General features: G+C 41.6%; 1 protein-coding gene across 2 annotated transcripts in view; it reads right to left on the bottom strand.

Annotated features, from left to right (window-relative positions):
* Nucleotides 1-514: 514 nt before the first annotated feature.
* LOC140574441 (ras-related protein Rab-37) overlaps nt 515-16628 on the bottom strand; it is a 46568-nt gene continuing 30454 nt past the window's right edge. For both annotated transcript variants that reach the window (XM_072694273.1, XM_072694274.1), the window contains exons 3-9: nt 8176-8217; nt 7392-7458; nt 6167-6219; nt 5910-5975; nt 4181-4237; nt 3935-4011; nt 515-2789 (exon numbers count right to left, since the gene is read on the bottom strand). In XM_072694273.1, the coding sequence (XP_072550374.1) occupies nt 2681-2789; nt 3935-4011; nt 4181-4237; nt 5910-5975; nt 6167-6219; nt 7392-7458; nt 8176-8217 (471 nt within the window). In that variant the 3' untranslated portion in view covers nt 515-2680. The remainder of the gene's footprint in view (nt 2790-3934; nt 4012-4180; nt 4238-5909; nt 5976-6166; nt 6220-7391; nt 7459-8175; nt 8218-16628) is intronic.

Raw genomic sequence — 16628 nt, 5'->3', positions numbered from 1 at the left:
ATGTCCAAAAATATCCAGACACCCCTTCTAAATTCACCTCGTTTTGACACCGGGACTCAACTGCTCACACACAGCTTGTAGAAATCTGCATAGTAAAGCTTTGTCAGTTGAATCAGCTGCACATGAGCCTACAGTCATCATGTCCAGTGCCAGGCATCGGCTAGAGCATTAAAACCACCCCCAGTGGAACTGCTTTCTCAGGGGTGATGGAGCTCCATCCAAAAGCTCTGGGATGACATGTGTCAGTGGCATTTGTGATCCAGACCTTATCGCCCAATTTCAGTACCTGAACTTATTGGTGGCTGAATGCCAAGAATAGCATTGTTTCGACATCTAGAGTGACGCTTTTCTAGAACAGCTAGAGGCTGTTACTGTTACAAAAATTGGGACAAACTCCTCATGAATGCCCTTGACCTCTGAAAAAACATTAGATAAGGACAATATATATATATACACATAATATCGGTGCTGTCCATGAAAAACATGTATCTCCATTTATATATACACATATACATGTAAATAAAGAAACTTCTTTAATGGAGATCCCCAAGTTCACTGGAACCAATACACCACTAATTCTGGATGTCTGGATATATTGGAGGTATACACAGTGATACATAGCCCCTCACACATACCTGGTGTGCTGTAGCTTAATTTACCTTTTGTAATGATTTCTAACTGGTAACGTCACATCTTGTAGAATTCATACACACTGTCATACTAAAGCTCATTTGGTAACATCTCTTGGACAACACAGTTCCTCTACTATTTAGACAAGCATTGTAACATGAGAACACAAGAAGGAACGCGTTGCAACAGTAATCCTCTACATTACAAAATAGAGGTTTATACAGAATGTATACAGTTACAAAGCACTTTGTCTTGGCACTTTGTGATCTCTGTAACAGTAAAGTTATCAGTGTGACATCAAAAGCTAACAAGTAACAACTGAATAGGACCAGTAGCAATAATCTCAAAACAGACTCTCCTTTACACAATGCGGCTCATTAGCAAAACAAAGCTGAAACTATTCCGAAAATACCTGGCAGACCTGATGGACCAACCAGGGGCCGGATTCCCAAAACACTTAGGACAATCCTAAGCCACCAGAACCATAGTTCCTAAAACTGGTGGCCTAAGCCATTCTCAAAACGGGTGCTAAATTGTCATATCATCTGTCTTATCTGTGAGTGTGATCGTAGTTCAATTTGGGACCGCTTCAGAGAAGCCCTGGCAGGAAGCGTTTATCATCTCTCCACAGAATGATATGAAGAGAATGCTGTAAACAGCACTGAAGAGATAGTAAAACTGGCGGACGGCAAGATTTGAATTTGGCCTTGTAAGGAATATGGAAAATAGGAAGAAATCATTGAATTATATGAAATTAAATGTGTATATTTTAATAAAGTGCTGAAGTCCAATTTAAAACAAACAACACTATTAAGTAAATCAACTTTTCGGAGACCTTTACTGTTCATTGTTCACACTGATTTACATTGATGTCTGTCGCTCCTCATCAGCTGTCTTTCAAGAAAGATTCACTGAGAATATCACTAGTGTTTACACAGCGGTCCAAAGCTGAACGGCTCAAACGACCATTGGGGTGGTTATGTCCTTTATGAAGCTTCGAGAATCAGGCCCCAGATGGTCATAGAGATGTGAACAGTGCACTATGATCATGACTAGAACATGACAAATAGCCATACTGTGTTACTGGAATATCTATCTGCTGGGGGAAAAAAAAGAGAAAGAGAGACTTCCCTTAAATGTCATGGATACGTGCCAAGTGTCAAGAAAAACAGCCACCACTTCGTTCAAGTGTTGAAATGTAGTAATGGCATGAAAGTTAATGGGGTTGCTTCATCTAAAGTCAGGTCCACAATACCACTAAACACGAAAGTAAGTGATCAACAGGTCAACAGGTCACTGAAAGACATGGCTTTCTATGTACAAAATCGCACAAAGGCATGGCTTAGAACATTGTCATAACATTACTCCAGCTCAAATTCCAAAACAGTGCCTGGGGCTTCAGTACTAGTGTACGTTAAAGTGATAGTTCAAAGAAAAGCCTATTTGAGGCAAGCATATGATGATTTAGGAAGGTGGCTTACCCAGAGCTGATTGCTTGGCTATAAGCTTCCATTACTCGATAGCTACTTTAGCCACAATGCTCCAGTGCAAAAAACTGAAAAAGCAAGCTTCAGACACTGAATAGGATGAGGCAGAACTGCAAGTTTAATTTTCTCTGAACTATCACTTTTCTGAAGATGGGGGGGGCTATGAAAAGTGCTGTACTTTTGCAGTATAACTACACTGATAATGAGCAGCAGATTCTGGTAGCATGAGATTCTGGTTCCTCCAGTTCTAAGAGAAGTCTTGAGTCTAGATATTTCAGTACTTGGCTGCTTCAAGCATCATCTAGCCCCCACCCAGTATGTTAAGCTTTTTCACTGCAGTCAAAGGACAAAGACCAGGAATTTGTGGAAGTGTACACCTGATGGCAAAGGGCAGACGGATTCAATGCTAGACACATCCACATAACAAGCATTTTACTCACACACCCCTCTTTATATGCCATTATCTGCAGTTATCAGTCCACTATTCCTTTTCCTCGTTCTTTTATTAATGCATCTCATACACTTCCTTCCGTTCTTGCTCTTTGAAGCGCTGGCGTGAGTCGTCACATGAGTCCGCCGCAGCAGCTGGACTTCTGCTTCTGGGATTCGATGTAATCGTGGATCTGGAACTTGGGCTCATGGGGCTGACTGGCTGCTCTCTGCGTCAGCTCCCTGCATTTCATACGTGGGTAAACAGGGAAATACGGGAAGTCAGTGGAAATGAACTGACTTCGCTTTACATGCTTCATCACATTTCATGGTGTTGGTTTCATTAAATAATAACTTCCTGTTTATGATTTTTAATGGCATAATTAATAAAAAGGGGGGGGGGTATTGTGCATTTTACTAACATATGACAATGGAGTTGGCTATCTGAAATTGATCAAATGAAAGCAAAGCAATACACTTATATAGGACACCTCTATTAAGCCAATAATACAAAATAAATAAATACATATATTAATAAAATAAAATATTTTATTTATAACTCAGCCCCAATTTACAATGAAGAAAGTCCTGTCCCATTACTTGTGCCCCCACCAGGCAGCCAAGGCTGTAGGGTGTCCCTTTTTTTTTTTTTTTTTTTTTACATTTCAGCAACAGGGGTGTTCACAAGCGCCTGTGATGTTCCTTATATAAACTAAATCAAAAAATGGAGGAAAAGACTTTCCCTGCTACCGACCACTTCTCCGTTTTAGCTGCAGCACAGCAAAAATTGCAGCAACTGTTGAATCCAGCATTGTGGGAATAGCGGTATTTGGCTTTAGGCAGTGTTGTTGTTTACAGGTGAAGGGATGTGAGGCAAAGCGTGTCCCAATTCTGCTCTAAACTCTACGACGCCTTGAACGCTCACGGCCCTTTAACCTGCCTTTCTACAGCTTCATAAAAGGGCACTTGCAGGAGGGGCTTAGAATTGGGACAGGGCCATAGAGATGCAGGTGCAGTTAATCAGCCATAACAATGGGAGAGGCTAGTCTAACGCTGTCAACAAATCTCATCTCACGCCCCCAGTTCCTCACTTGTTCGGCATAGACGAATCAGTGTAGTTTAGAATCAACGTCAGTCTGTAAAAACAAATACACACTCCACTACAAAGGTGAATATATGAAGGCGTAGCCTTTGAAGGTTGCGTAGACCATTTTCTACTCCATGGTGGATTTCCTGCTTGTGTCACAGCACCGCTATTCCTACCCTTAATGTTAAATATGGGCTGTAATATGTTCGCTCCTGCGGTGTGCTCTCTAGAACTGATAGCATTTGAAGGCTTGAACCATGTTATTTTTAATGGCTGTCATTAATACTTGTATCAAACCTACCTTGCTATGGCATGGAATGCAAGCTCCACGTTAAGACCAGTCTTGGCACTCGTTTCCATGAAGGGAACTCCATACTCCTTGTTTAAAATAAGAGAGGAAGAATTACTACATCTCCACACACATAAGCGGTAGCAGTTAGCATTGGCTCTTATTGGCTCATATAAAAGCTTAATAGTGTTTCTTTTCAGCATCTTTGGAGACAGTTTGACAAGAAGGAGTGGTATACGTGTTTAGGGGGTGTCCTACCTTAGCAAGCTTCTGGCCCTCCTCATGTTTGATGACTCGCTCGGCCGCCATGTCTGACTGTAGAAATAAGAATCAGCACTATTACTATGGGAGTTCAAACCTTCATTTATTCAGCAACCCATGAACATCTACATCAAACTTGGCAAGGCATTTCTTTATGGACCTTGCTTTGTGCACTGGGGCCTTCAATCATACAACTCCCAAACTGATGGTGGAGGCCAAACCTTAAAACGCCCCTGGACCATTATTCCTTCTCCACCAAACTTCACAGTTGGCCCTACGCAATCAAGCAAGAAATGCTTTCCTGCCGTTCACCAAATCCAGAGTCGTCTGTCAGACTGCTAGATTGTGAAGCATGGCTCGTCAGTCATTTCTTGTCAGTCTAGAGTCCAATAGTGGTAGTGGTAGTGTTTTACACCCCGCCAGCTGACACTTGGCATTGCATGTGGTGGTCTTAGGCCTACGTAGGGTTGCTCATTCTTGGAACCCAATTCTTCAAATTCGTGACACAGTTATTGTGGGGGTACTGCTTGCAGAGGCAGGTTGTGGGCTGGTCCCGGGTTTCTAGAAGTTTCTACTTTACAATGACAGCACTTGGAGATAGCAAGCTAAACTGAGTTGTTGGAAAGGCAACATCTTGTAACAGTGCTACCCTCTGATGTTTATAATTGACATATAATGGATAAGCAATAAAATTAATATATATATATATATGATACCTAACATTACCTAGGTTTACAATGACTTAATAAATGAGAGAATTATTGTTTTACATTATAAAAAACATGCCTCATACTTTGACTCATGACGCTATTAGCCATTAGGGGGCACTGTTGGACCTATCATTAATTAAAACGAGGCAACTCCCTCCCATTGCAGTTAAAAACTCCAATTTCAATGTTTTGTTAGAATAAACCATTTATTCTTTGGATAAAAAAGACAGCTGTCATAAGAAGACAAAAAAGCCACTCAAAAGAATCCAATGCATGATTTTTCATTTTGTAAAATATTAATGTAGCTACAGAATCCTTTCTTCCAATTTTGTGATGTGATTGGACATTGAGTTTTTTCACGATGTTGTGAGAACATTAAGTACTCATAAGACACTGTGGATTAAACACAGTGGCCGCGGCCATTATCACAAGCAACCAGCTGTGTTGCAAAGTGCTTTGAACTGCTGATTCAGAAGCAAACTACAGAGGAGGGAAACAAGCCTTCGCTGGATTCTGTGAACACGTTTTTAACTTGTCCAGTCTAGACTATTTAAATCAGCCATTTAAAGGAAAATCCAACTGCACTCCTTCAACAGGCCTTTATGTTCACAGCTTAGGGCTGGAGAAGTTCATATCCAACCTGTGACCTGATGAAGGGCTGGGATCTAGAATGTGCCTGCTCCCTTTAAGGACTTTTTTTTTTATTTTAAGGACTTAATATTTATGCTTCAAGACAGCATGGTTCTGTGATTCTTTAACAATAGCTGCTTCCAAAAAAAGGCATTTTTAAAGGTGGACTTATTCATCACAATTACATATTTTGAGGTACGCTTACAGACACAGTGCATTACTCATGCATAAGTATTAATAAACGAAACACGGAAATAAGGTCGAAACCATGCAAGTGTTTAAAATAAGAGCCTGCTCAAGGTCTACTTTCATTGGGTTTTGGTGGGGGGTGGGGTGCTAATCGTTCTCTCGTTCTCGCTTTTCTCCTCCCAGGAAGTCCCACTTACCTTGTTGCCAAGCAACATGATGACCACATCCTTCTGTGCATACTCATGAATTTCAGTCAGCCAGGCCTGCATGGTGACACATATGAGAAAAAAAAAAGTAAATGACGCGAGAGCACTGTAGGAAGAATAAAAAAATGAAATAAAAAAATAAACAAAATACAGTTGCCATTTGAAAAGGACAACGGGGGTGAACCATGCTCGGGAATACGTAAGTAAATTACACACGAGGCAGAGAAAACGAGCTTTGCGACTCTTACCCTAATGTTGTCAAAGGACGACTTCCTCGTGATGTCATACAGAAGTAGGAGAGCTAAAGGGGGGGGGGGGGGGGGGGGGGGGTGTTGGGTAGGGGGTGACAAAGACAAGTTGACCACAAACACAAAGCTGGGGTACTGAACTTCAGTGATTTTACTATGGTAAACATTAGTCAATGTCAAGCCTTCAGCATCAGAATAAGAATATGAATTATTATTAGGTAGATGGTTATCACCATCTACCACGGGGATCAGTGAAAGGGACCACCGGCCAGTAGGGGTGTAATGATGCACGAAAATCAGCACTATATGCCCATATGCACTTCAGACTCAATGCTGCCGTGTTTCAAAAATGTCATTCCTGAGATCAAGATTTAGTATAATTTGTGTTATTTTGTATATTAATTATATACATATGTATATTGATTGTATACGCTTCACAGGGCTGACATTCCCGAAAGCATCTTAATGCAAAGACGAGTTTAAAATTGAGTCTAAAACTTGCCAGTCAAACAAAAAGGACAGTGGGTGTGTCAAAAGGTGGGTGTGTTGACAAGAAGAAAGTGTGGATAATTTCCTTAAGCGGGAAGATTTATAGATTATATATGCTTGCGAGGAGGAGTCGGAATTCGGCACGACACCGGCAACTTTTTTTCATGGAACTGACAGCATTTTCGCCCAATTTCGCCCCCCCCCCCCCCGTTCTCCAAATAGCAGCAATACCAACACAGCAGTAGCAGGATGCTCTGGTCTGAGCGTATCAGGCACAGCAGCGTCTCTGGAGTAACCCAGTCCAGTAGGTGTGTCCAAGTGTATAAAAAGTCAAGACAATATCACTGTCTAAATTTTATGAATTGAAAGGTTTCTGCAGGAAATCAGTAAACTTTGCTGGACTCGGACCCTCGGTTGCCCACCCCTGATCTTTTGGCTGTTGTTTCCAATCACTGCAGTTGTGTGGTCAGTCATTTCGGCATTAGACAGGCTGTTACGAGCTGGAAATCCCAACCTTAGCAACCCATAGCATCACCTACCAATTACCAATACTGCTGTTTTAATAATATTGTATTTAATATTGACTATTTTAACAGCACTGAAGAGATGGTCTTTCGGTGGTCCATTTCCTGATAGTTGATGCTAAGGGCGCAACAAACGAGCTACAGACAGTAACTGCAATCCTACAAAAAGTAGTTGCATCTGATAAAACCAGGCAGTAATCAAGAACAGTTACCCTGTGCATCTCGGTAGTACGCATGAGTGACACTGCGGAACCTCTCTTGCCCAGCCGTGTCCCAAATCTGCAAAATAGGTCCACAAAGTGATCAACTGACGATGAAAATACAACAACATCGCAGTTTAATCGTATGAGTCACATGATCATCAAGGTTCATTTCTTTGAAAAGGGCCATAATGAGATTTCATCAAGCCCATCTCTGAACATGGAGGCCGCTAAGGTTGAGTGTGAAACCCACCAAACAATCTATGCCAAAGATAGCAAAAGTTACGTAACAGCCAATTCACACTAATAACCTGAAGCTAGTCTTCTGGGAAGCAGACTGTGTGTTTTTGCCACTAAACTGTGCTCAGCGAGTCAGAGCCCAATATGCAGAGCTCGGGCGCTGCGTGGGCTGCCACAAAAGGGCGTCCGAAGAATGCAAAAGATCAGACAAATCACAGGGATAAATATGATAGATAGATGTTTCTGCCGAGCCGTCTGATAATTGCAGAGGTAAAAATAACGACAAACTGAACCAGATTCTGTCGCAGTGCTGCTTGCCGTGTAGAGTTGCATAAAACCCCTGATTACGGCTGTGGCACAGGTTATGCGGAGGCTGTCGGAGCCATAAAAGGCTCTCATTTACATCTCATTTACAAGAACAATGGATCCTTAATTAGCCATACATTTAATGGCTCTTTAGGACCCAGAAGCTCCACACTCCAAAGTACCCTTTTAGGACTTTTGTTTTAGGAGAGTCTATGTGTGCTACAGTGCAAATGGTGGACGTTTCACTGACCTGGAGTTTGACCTTCATGTTATCCACCGAGACCACCTTGTTCTGGGGGGGAGGGGGAAGAAGACGGCAAGAGTTCAGTTTTACAAGATTCATTAAAACAAACACAATACGGCTTGGATGGAGCACAATATACCAGTACAAAAGTCAAAAGTTTGGACACACCCAGTTGAATGTGTGACTATCATCATCTTCGAACCATTTAGTGGATCCAAATGCTGGGGTGGCCATATTTTTGAACTGGGGACTGGGGACACGTTGGTAATCATGGTAGTTAGGTAGGCGGAGGCTTGATATGCTAACTACATTGGAGACCCATGTGTCCTCAGTGTCCTCTTTTCTGAAAACAAAAATATGGTCACTCTAGCATTAGGATCAACTGTTTTTAAAGATTATCATCAGTACACGTTCAACCAGGTATGTCCAAACACACTGGTACTGTACACTGAACAGAATTTTACCTAAGCAAAGATCATCCCGTGTTTCAGTGCTCAGAGGGTCCACCTTCAGGACACTCACAGAAACCTGAAGTAATCTGCACCAACAAAGTTTAGTCTTAGCTGGAGCATATTCTGCTTCTCCCTCCATGCAATCCTGAACACGTTCAATGATGTTGAGGTCTGGACCACACGGTGATCAGCCAATTGTTCTGAGAACAAGAGCAGCTTCAGCTTCAGTTTTATTTGACCAATAGCTTTTCTATTTCCGTCCGTTTGCTTTTCTCAGTAAAGACTCCACATAGAGTAGCTCCACAGCCTTTCAGACCCACAGTTTTCATTGGTCTTCTCACAGACAGAACACCTGTGGATGTTTTCAGATCTGAAGCGAAAGTGAAGCTTGATTTCTTCCCCCCTCTCTCTCTCTCTCTCCCTCTCCCTCTCTTTCTTTCTCAGAATTGAAGGCCTTAAGTGCTGTTTATCTGATAAGGGGTCCCATTTTCTCTCAACCTTTCAGCTCTGGAACCTGTTTTTTCCGCTTGTTTTCCTTAGACATTCCTCTTTTCTAATGGAAGTCGTGTTCCAATCTAATCTCCTGAGGGAGGAACAACTTAATGTACATGTTGGCTGGAAATGAAATAAATAAAGGTGCTCACTGGCTTTAGATTTTTTTCCCCCCTTTTTTTTCCCCAGGCGAAACAAAAAACATGCAACATGCAAACATGTTATATATGGAGGATGCGTATGCACAAATGGGTTTCACTCTAATTTCATTCCTGGCAAAGCTAAAGCCTTGTGAACTGCAGCTCTCCGATTGGACTTAATTACACAGAAGAGAAGCGGAGGAAGAAGATGGCGATCAAAAATAACAGACCGGCTCCCCGTTCATTTCCTGACTACATGGCTGGTCAGCATGTGGCGTCCTTTGAGGGGGGGGCATGCCTCGAAAATCACACCTACTGCCCTGAAAACATGACGCTTATCAAATCTTTTCACACATCACTGCCAAATGGCTCATTGAATTTGATGAAAAACACTGAGATGTTTCGCGATGACGGCCGCGAGATGTTACAGCCCCAAGCAGAGACACACTGAGTGATGATGATCAGAGAGCAAAGCCATCAGCCTGCCTGTTACCATGCAGACTCCCGGAGAAACGGGTCCACCTGAACCTCAAAATATCTTCTTGGCTTCTTGGTTTGTCTCACTGTTCAGCAGATAAAAAAGGCTTCTGAACAGAGGTGCAGTGTGTACTTAAGACTTCGGTTCATATACCAGCAGATCCATTTGCTGTCTGTGGACACGTGCTGCGAATGCAACTGCTTGTGTTGTCCTTTGGAAAGAACATTGCTGAGATATGTACATGATGTACTGAAGCAGCCTTCGATGACTTTAAAGATCCCCAGCTCTGACATATCAGCTGACAGCCGCCTGTGCAGCCAGCATCACAATAGGGATGCTGAAGGGAGAGGGTGTCATTTATCCACTCAAAAAGAGCATGGCCAGTTGTGCTCTCTCAGGCTCTGTCTGCTGATGGCAAAGCAGCATGACCTGTGATCCTCAAGCCATAGTGTATTAGCGTATTAGTCTGCTGAGCCACTCTTTGAACACACTGCAATACTGTAAGCATGGCAATATATTGCGAATTACAGGAAGACCGGCATCGTTTAAAACGCTTAAAATTTGAGTGAAATAGAAAGTCTGGTGGGATCAGAAGACTGAACAGTACAGCTATTTGGCAACACAAAATGAAGCAGTAACCACCTCCAATCTTTGCATGAGAATCAATACAGTATTAAAAAACATAATACTGTAATACTTTGATATACAGGTATTTTCATCCACCCCTAGTGGCAACACCACCTTCCCTGTGGCAGACTAGGTTTGGATACCTTGGCTGAACCAGCACACCTCGCTACACCAATAAGAGTCCTTGTGTAAGACTCCTACCTCTACATTCAGCAACGAGCATCAGCCAAATGGTATAAATGGGGCAGTGGTGGTTCAGCGGTTAGAGCGCCGGGCTATTGATAACAGGGTTGTGGGTTCAATTCCCGGGCTCGGCAAGCTGCCACTGTTGGGCAAGTACAAATATTAAGCAAGGCCCTTTACCCTCTCTGCTCCCCGGGCGCTGGAGTTGGCTGCCCACCACTCTGGGTGTGTGTGTGTGTGTGTACTCACTGCCCCTAACACATGTGTGTGTGTGAGTGTGTGTTCACTACCAGATGGGTTAAATGCGGAGGACACATTTCGCTGTACAGTGTACAGTGACAAATACGTGCACCTTTACCTTTAAATGTAATTTTTATGTTATGTTAAATCCAGCAAATACAAAAGAAATTGAGCTCAAATTTGCTCAAGTCAGTAATCCAACCCTGCACAGGCCCACTGGCTTCCATTATAAGCAGTTAGTTTTGAGTTAGCAGGTGTTCTTGTTCTTGTACTGGGAAACATGTGCCAGTTGTCATCTGTGTTAAATAACCATATGTTTCAGATGAGGCAGGCAGTGAAAAATATTGACATACTCCTTTAACAGAAGATGGCTCTGACTGTGTGGAAAAAGGAAGTTAGAGCAATGCTTTATCACTTCCTAATCTAAACCGTCAAGCTGCGAGATGACGGCAGCCTCTCAGCATATGATGACTTGCTGAAATGACTGCGAATCCTTTGACCTGAAAAAATGATATAATGTAACATATCATGTAAAATATGAGTGCCAAGCACTGCTCAAGCTGAAAAACAATCTCTTTCCTGAAATTAATGGTTTACTGGGAAAAAAAACACTCATTTTAGGTGACTGTCTATTGCATTAGCCTCGTAGCTCCGGTGCAAAACTAATGAAAGCAAACTCCTGAAAAGTGTGTAGACTGATCAGAGAAGCAATCCCTAACCTCCGTCAAAACAGTTTGCTAGCTCCGTAGCACATGATTTTTATTGTTTATTTTATTGTCTATTTTTTTAACTGCCCATTCCCTATGACCTCTTAAATGCATGCGATTTTCTATTTGATTAATCCATGTTTGTTTCTACCTATTTAGATTTCTGGGATTGTCTGCCCTTTTGCAATGCAAAGGCTGTTTTTACGGCGTGCTGCACACTGACTTATACATATTCATAAGAAATTTCTCTGATTGGCTAACAGAAGACGACAACCCCCCAAGCGTAGTTTGATACAGAGCTTGCAAACATGCTGCTCTTATTGGAAGCATTTTTTTAGGAATCAAAAATGATGGCTCACACAAGAAAAGATTAGGAGGTTTATAAATACCAGATGTTAATTTGACTAGACAAGACAGATGGAATTTGGCCTCCACCTTTAACACATTCGTGCAGTGAACACACACACACATACACACTAGTGATCAAACACACACAGTTACAGTGAGCACATGCGCACACAACAGTTGGCAACCATTGCTGCGGAGCCCGGGGAGCAAAGAGGGTGAAGGACCTTGCTCAAAGGCCCAACAGTGGCATCAACAGTCATCAATAGCCCGGTGCTCTAACCGCTGAGCCACCACTGCCCAAAATATATATCATCAAATATATAAATAGATATAAATAGATAGATAGGTAGGAGAAAGCACAACACGGTGCAGTGTAGGCAGCCTCAGAACTAAACAGAGCTTACTGACCTATTAGCTAATATTTGCTACCAAGCTTGTTTTGCTCTTTTTAGCTTACTGAATGAACTAGCCATTCGCTCACATTCTAGTGCACAAACCACCCTCCTCCAGCCCACAATTATCTCCCCAGTCCCCCACCCCCTAGCTTGGACCCCTATCAAAAATGCTACCAGTTTGAAGACTAGTTTGTGCTTCTTTTGAGACATGTGAAGCCACCCAACCGCTTCTTTTCAAAGTCATTGAGCAGCTTCACCCACTAGGAGGAGACTGCTAATTAGTCACTGACAGATGGTGGTTAAGATCCTTTTTGGAGGCATTTGGTGCTGAATTGCTTTATTTCTTTATGTAAAACGATCAATCGTGAACCATTAACATTCAGATCCCAGCATTGCTTTAGATTAGCCAAACTAGTAAACATACACCGGAAAGCAGAAATTAGTTAATCTTTTAAGACTGTAAAACGTCATGCAGTGTACTTTCTGCTTTACTTTAGTACTAGGTCAGATGTTGGCTTGTTTCATGATGATGATGATGATGACTTGTTGTTTAGTCATTTATTTGGGTTTAACAATGTTTCTGGTTTTCATTTAGGCCTCTTTCATTCTTCCTACAGTCATATTGATTTAATGGGAGGAAAAGACTGAATGCAAGTGAAGGCATCTATTCGTTGATTAGGAGTCCTCACTCTTCCTCTTTCTTTCCTTTAGCTGGAAAGCATAATCTTCTAAAGAAACCTTTGGCTTGTGAATGCTGCCATGTACCCTCCTCAGTCCTAGTGTCCAGTATACTGGACATTGTTTTTTATATAAATCACTTAGACTTTTAAATGTTACTTCACAACAAGGGAATTGTTGTTGTTGTTTTTTTAAAGCTTGTTACGAAAGTCCCTAAAATGCTAGCTAATGAGAAATGGGTCTAATGCCTCTGTGACTGAACAACAATTTTCACCATGATCCCACATAAATAACAGAAATATCTTAGTACATGTAGCTTGATGTTTTATGTCGCAAAAAAAAAAATAGATAGACTTTGTGTACTGAATGTTGCTGTGTTTAGATATGTATTGTGTAGATATGCAAAACAAAAAAAAGGTATTACTCAAGATTTTTTTTTTATTGTTTTTGTACTATACTCATCTTCTCATGTCTGTTTAGGGCCGAGTCAGAAAATCAATCAAGGCTGTCTTTTTATATATGCTATATATAAGCCAATTCTCCATCATGTTCCAGCATATCTATATGTGGATTTTGAAAGTAATTCCGTTGTTTAATATAATGTGCAGATCAAGTTGAACCTATTGGGGTATAAAGCCCCCAGGATCGAGCTGTGGAGCAGTGGAACTGTGCTCTCTGGAATGATCTCTAGTGCTCCATCCAATAATTTTGGGATTAGTTGAAGAATTGGGGATGAGGTAGGATGGTGATCATCCAACATCCTGACCTCACCAACACTTAAATCCTCACAGCAATGCTCCAAGATCTAGCAGCAAGCCTTCTTCCATGGGCAGTAGGGATAGCTTCTCCAACAGAAGCAAGATAAGCTCTTTTTAATACCCCTGATGCTCACTGAATGAACAGATGATTACTTTTTAATGAATACATCATTTCACTTACAGTAAACACAGACATGTTACAATGCTTTCTTTGTATTTAGTTTGTAATGGAAGTAATAATCTTGTCAATTTCATATGAATTAATTCCAGATGTCCAGTATACACTGAATATCTTACAGACCCCATGCAATTTTTTTATTAAGCCATTTATATGGCTGCAATGAGGATGCTTCAATTATAAAAATATATTCGTTATAAAATGTTAAAATGCCAGCTTACCTTTGCTGCTAGGACTGTTTTATCACATGCTTTCTTTTTAGTTGATATATAACTGAACTTCCATCTTCCGTCCCTTGGGCCTAGTTTTGAAACTGTCCACAGGCATATGGTAATACTGTAAACAAGACAGCTGGTAACATCCATGTCGTGGTTAGAAGCAGCAATGCAAGGGTCAGCTTTGCAGCTTTTTGCAATCAGGTTGTATGGATCACTCATTCATTTCTGACAATTTATCCAAGCAGCATCCCTGGCATCCTTGCTGAGCTTGTCTCGGTGTGGCATCCTTTCACGAAGGTCGTTTCTACTACTTTCACTGCACTGCTCATTGTAACAAGCCTCTAAAATGCCTCCAAAAGGGTGCTTCGTTGACATCACACACAGTAGACACACGTGACTGACAAAGACCTACTGATACTGTTACGTCAGCTAACAGCCGCCCTTCGCCGCATCGAGCTGGGCGATGAGGAAGAGGGGCGGTCATCCTACCTCCCAATTGTGCTTTCCTGGACGCTCAGCCACGGACGGCTGCAGACTGAAACTGTATTTCGCTCAGGATCCTCTCATTTCAATGCAGTCCTAATTAAAATGTGCTGCTGAGAAAACAGCAATACACAGGCTTGCATTGTCTGCAGTGTAACGGAGGACAGACCATGGTCTCCACGGCTGTCTTTTGGTAGCTCATCCAAAGATCAGCCACAGACAACAAATGTAACATCTTTCTCACCCATGTTCTATCCTTGCTCGCAAAATGTGGGAGCCAGTTTTGGCAGTCTAATGCAGCTTATAGCTAATTGGTCTATTTTGATGAAATCCTGGACGTCAGCGGAGCCATTTCTAAAGCTTTTGTAAAATAGGTTATTTTCATGATTAACCACAGGGAACAGTGCACTGCATGTATTTCGAATTTTAGCTGTATTTTAAACCTTCAGGACCCCCTTACTACTGAATAAAATCATTATAAGAAGAAGATATTTAAAAATGTATAGACCGCACTCTGCTGCAAGTCCACCTGCAGCGTAGAGGCAAGTGTGAATTTCACACCCACTGGAATATTCTGACACTTTTGCAGCAGTCACTGCATATTGTCTCCTTAGTGGCCCATAGTAATGCACTAGTCAGCTTTTTTTTTTGCTTTTTTTTTTTTTAACTTACATCCATCACCCACAGTTCAAGAAGCCAAATCCACCCCTCCCTAACCCGATTCAAAATACTGTACATCCTGACCTTACAGTGACAGCTCAATTAGGGATGCATCGATATGGGAACAGTAGCCTGATGCTGATATCTGATATTTTTCTTGTACATAGCAGTCAATGCTGAGAAGTTCTCATCTATTTACAAATGTAAAAATAAAGACTACGGGAATAAAGACTACTGGGCTTGTTACTGCTTGTTTGCTTTCAAACCGTGGCTCGATTGCGCAATTTTGGCAAAACAGTAAGGCCTTTGCTCATCCGTTTATCGCTTTTGTACAAACACTCAGGTGGTGAAGAATGACGATTTTCTGCAGTCAGGTTTTTTTAGCCATGCAAGCGATACGTCAAAGCAGTTACATGAAACAATTAACCAATCCCACAACCCCACATGTGCCGGCGGGAGTGTATAGCTTCCACACTTCGCACCACAGTTCACTAGAAGTGAACCTCAGCCCGCCGTTTTCAGAAGGACCAGAGGTTGGTGCTGTGGTTTCAAGATCATAGTAGACATAGTCAGATGACTATTATCTCTCGCATATACCATATGTATTCCTTAGTATATTTTATCCAGACTAACATACTAACAGACTTAACAGGCACTTAATCATAACGTTCGGGTGGACTTTTACTGCTCCATGTGAAGGAGACCACAAATCAGTTACTCCCCTTCGGCCGGAGTGGAACAAACTAGCTACTCCTCCGGTCCTAAGTGTAAGCCTGATCTGTTTTCCCTATGCTGGCCACAGGGAGTTATTGTTCAAGTGACCTCGAAGTTGCATACCAACTTGTTTGGGTATCTCTAGGTGTGAGGGGCTTCTAAAAAACATATTTGAGCGTCCTTCCTCTTTATTAATTATGCACAAAAATTTACGCCCTTTTGTTTATTCATATCACAATTAGGTGTAACCTTCGGAGATCTCTGGGCATTTGCCAGGAGCTTCTCCCCGGCCAAAAGCTTTTAGATAATCAAATAATTAAAATCAATCAATATATTACTTTGGAGCATTAATTGTGACTCTGTGATTTTATTGATTTCTGCTTATTTAGAACATTTTCACCACAGTGCTCATGCCCAAAAAACAACTTTCACACTTGACCAAATGTATCTAACACGCAGAGCAAGCTGCTGTAGTGTGAAAACACCCTGTATCTTTATATCTAACCACTAGACCATCTTTATATATTAGCATTGCATTGCACACACCATGCATTTCTGAGGGGCTGCAAATGCAGTAAAATAAAAGTAAAAAAAAAATACAGATATGCTAATACAGTAGTCCAGCATGACCTAAACATTCTGCTTTTCTGGAGATGAATAAATGTGCCATCAATCATCAGTTAGAATGATCAAAAATATAAATTCCAA

The sequence above is a fragment of the Salminus brasiliensis genome, chromosome 12 (genome assembly GCF_030463535.1).
Source record: "Salminus brasiliensis chromosome 12, fSalBra1.hap2, whole genome shotgun sequence".
Classification (NCBI taxonomy): Eukaryota; Metazoa; Chordata; class Actinopteri; order Characiformes; family Bryconidae; genus Salminus; species Salminus brasiliensis.
Note: the sequence above shows the minus strand (reverse complement) of the source record. Positions and strands in the feature narration are given on the sequence as shown.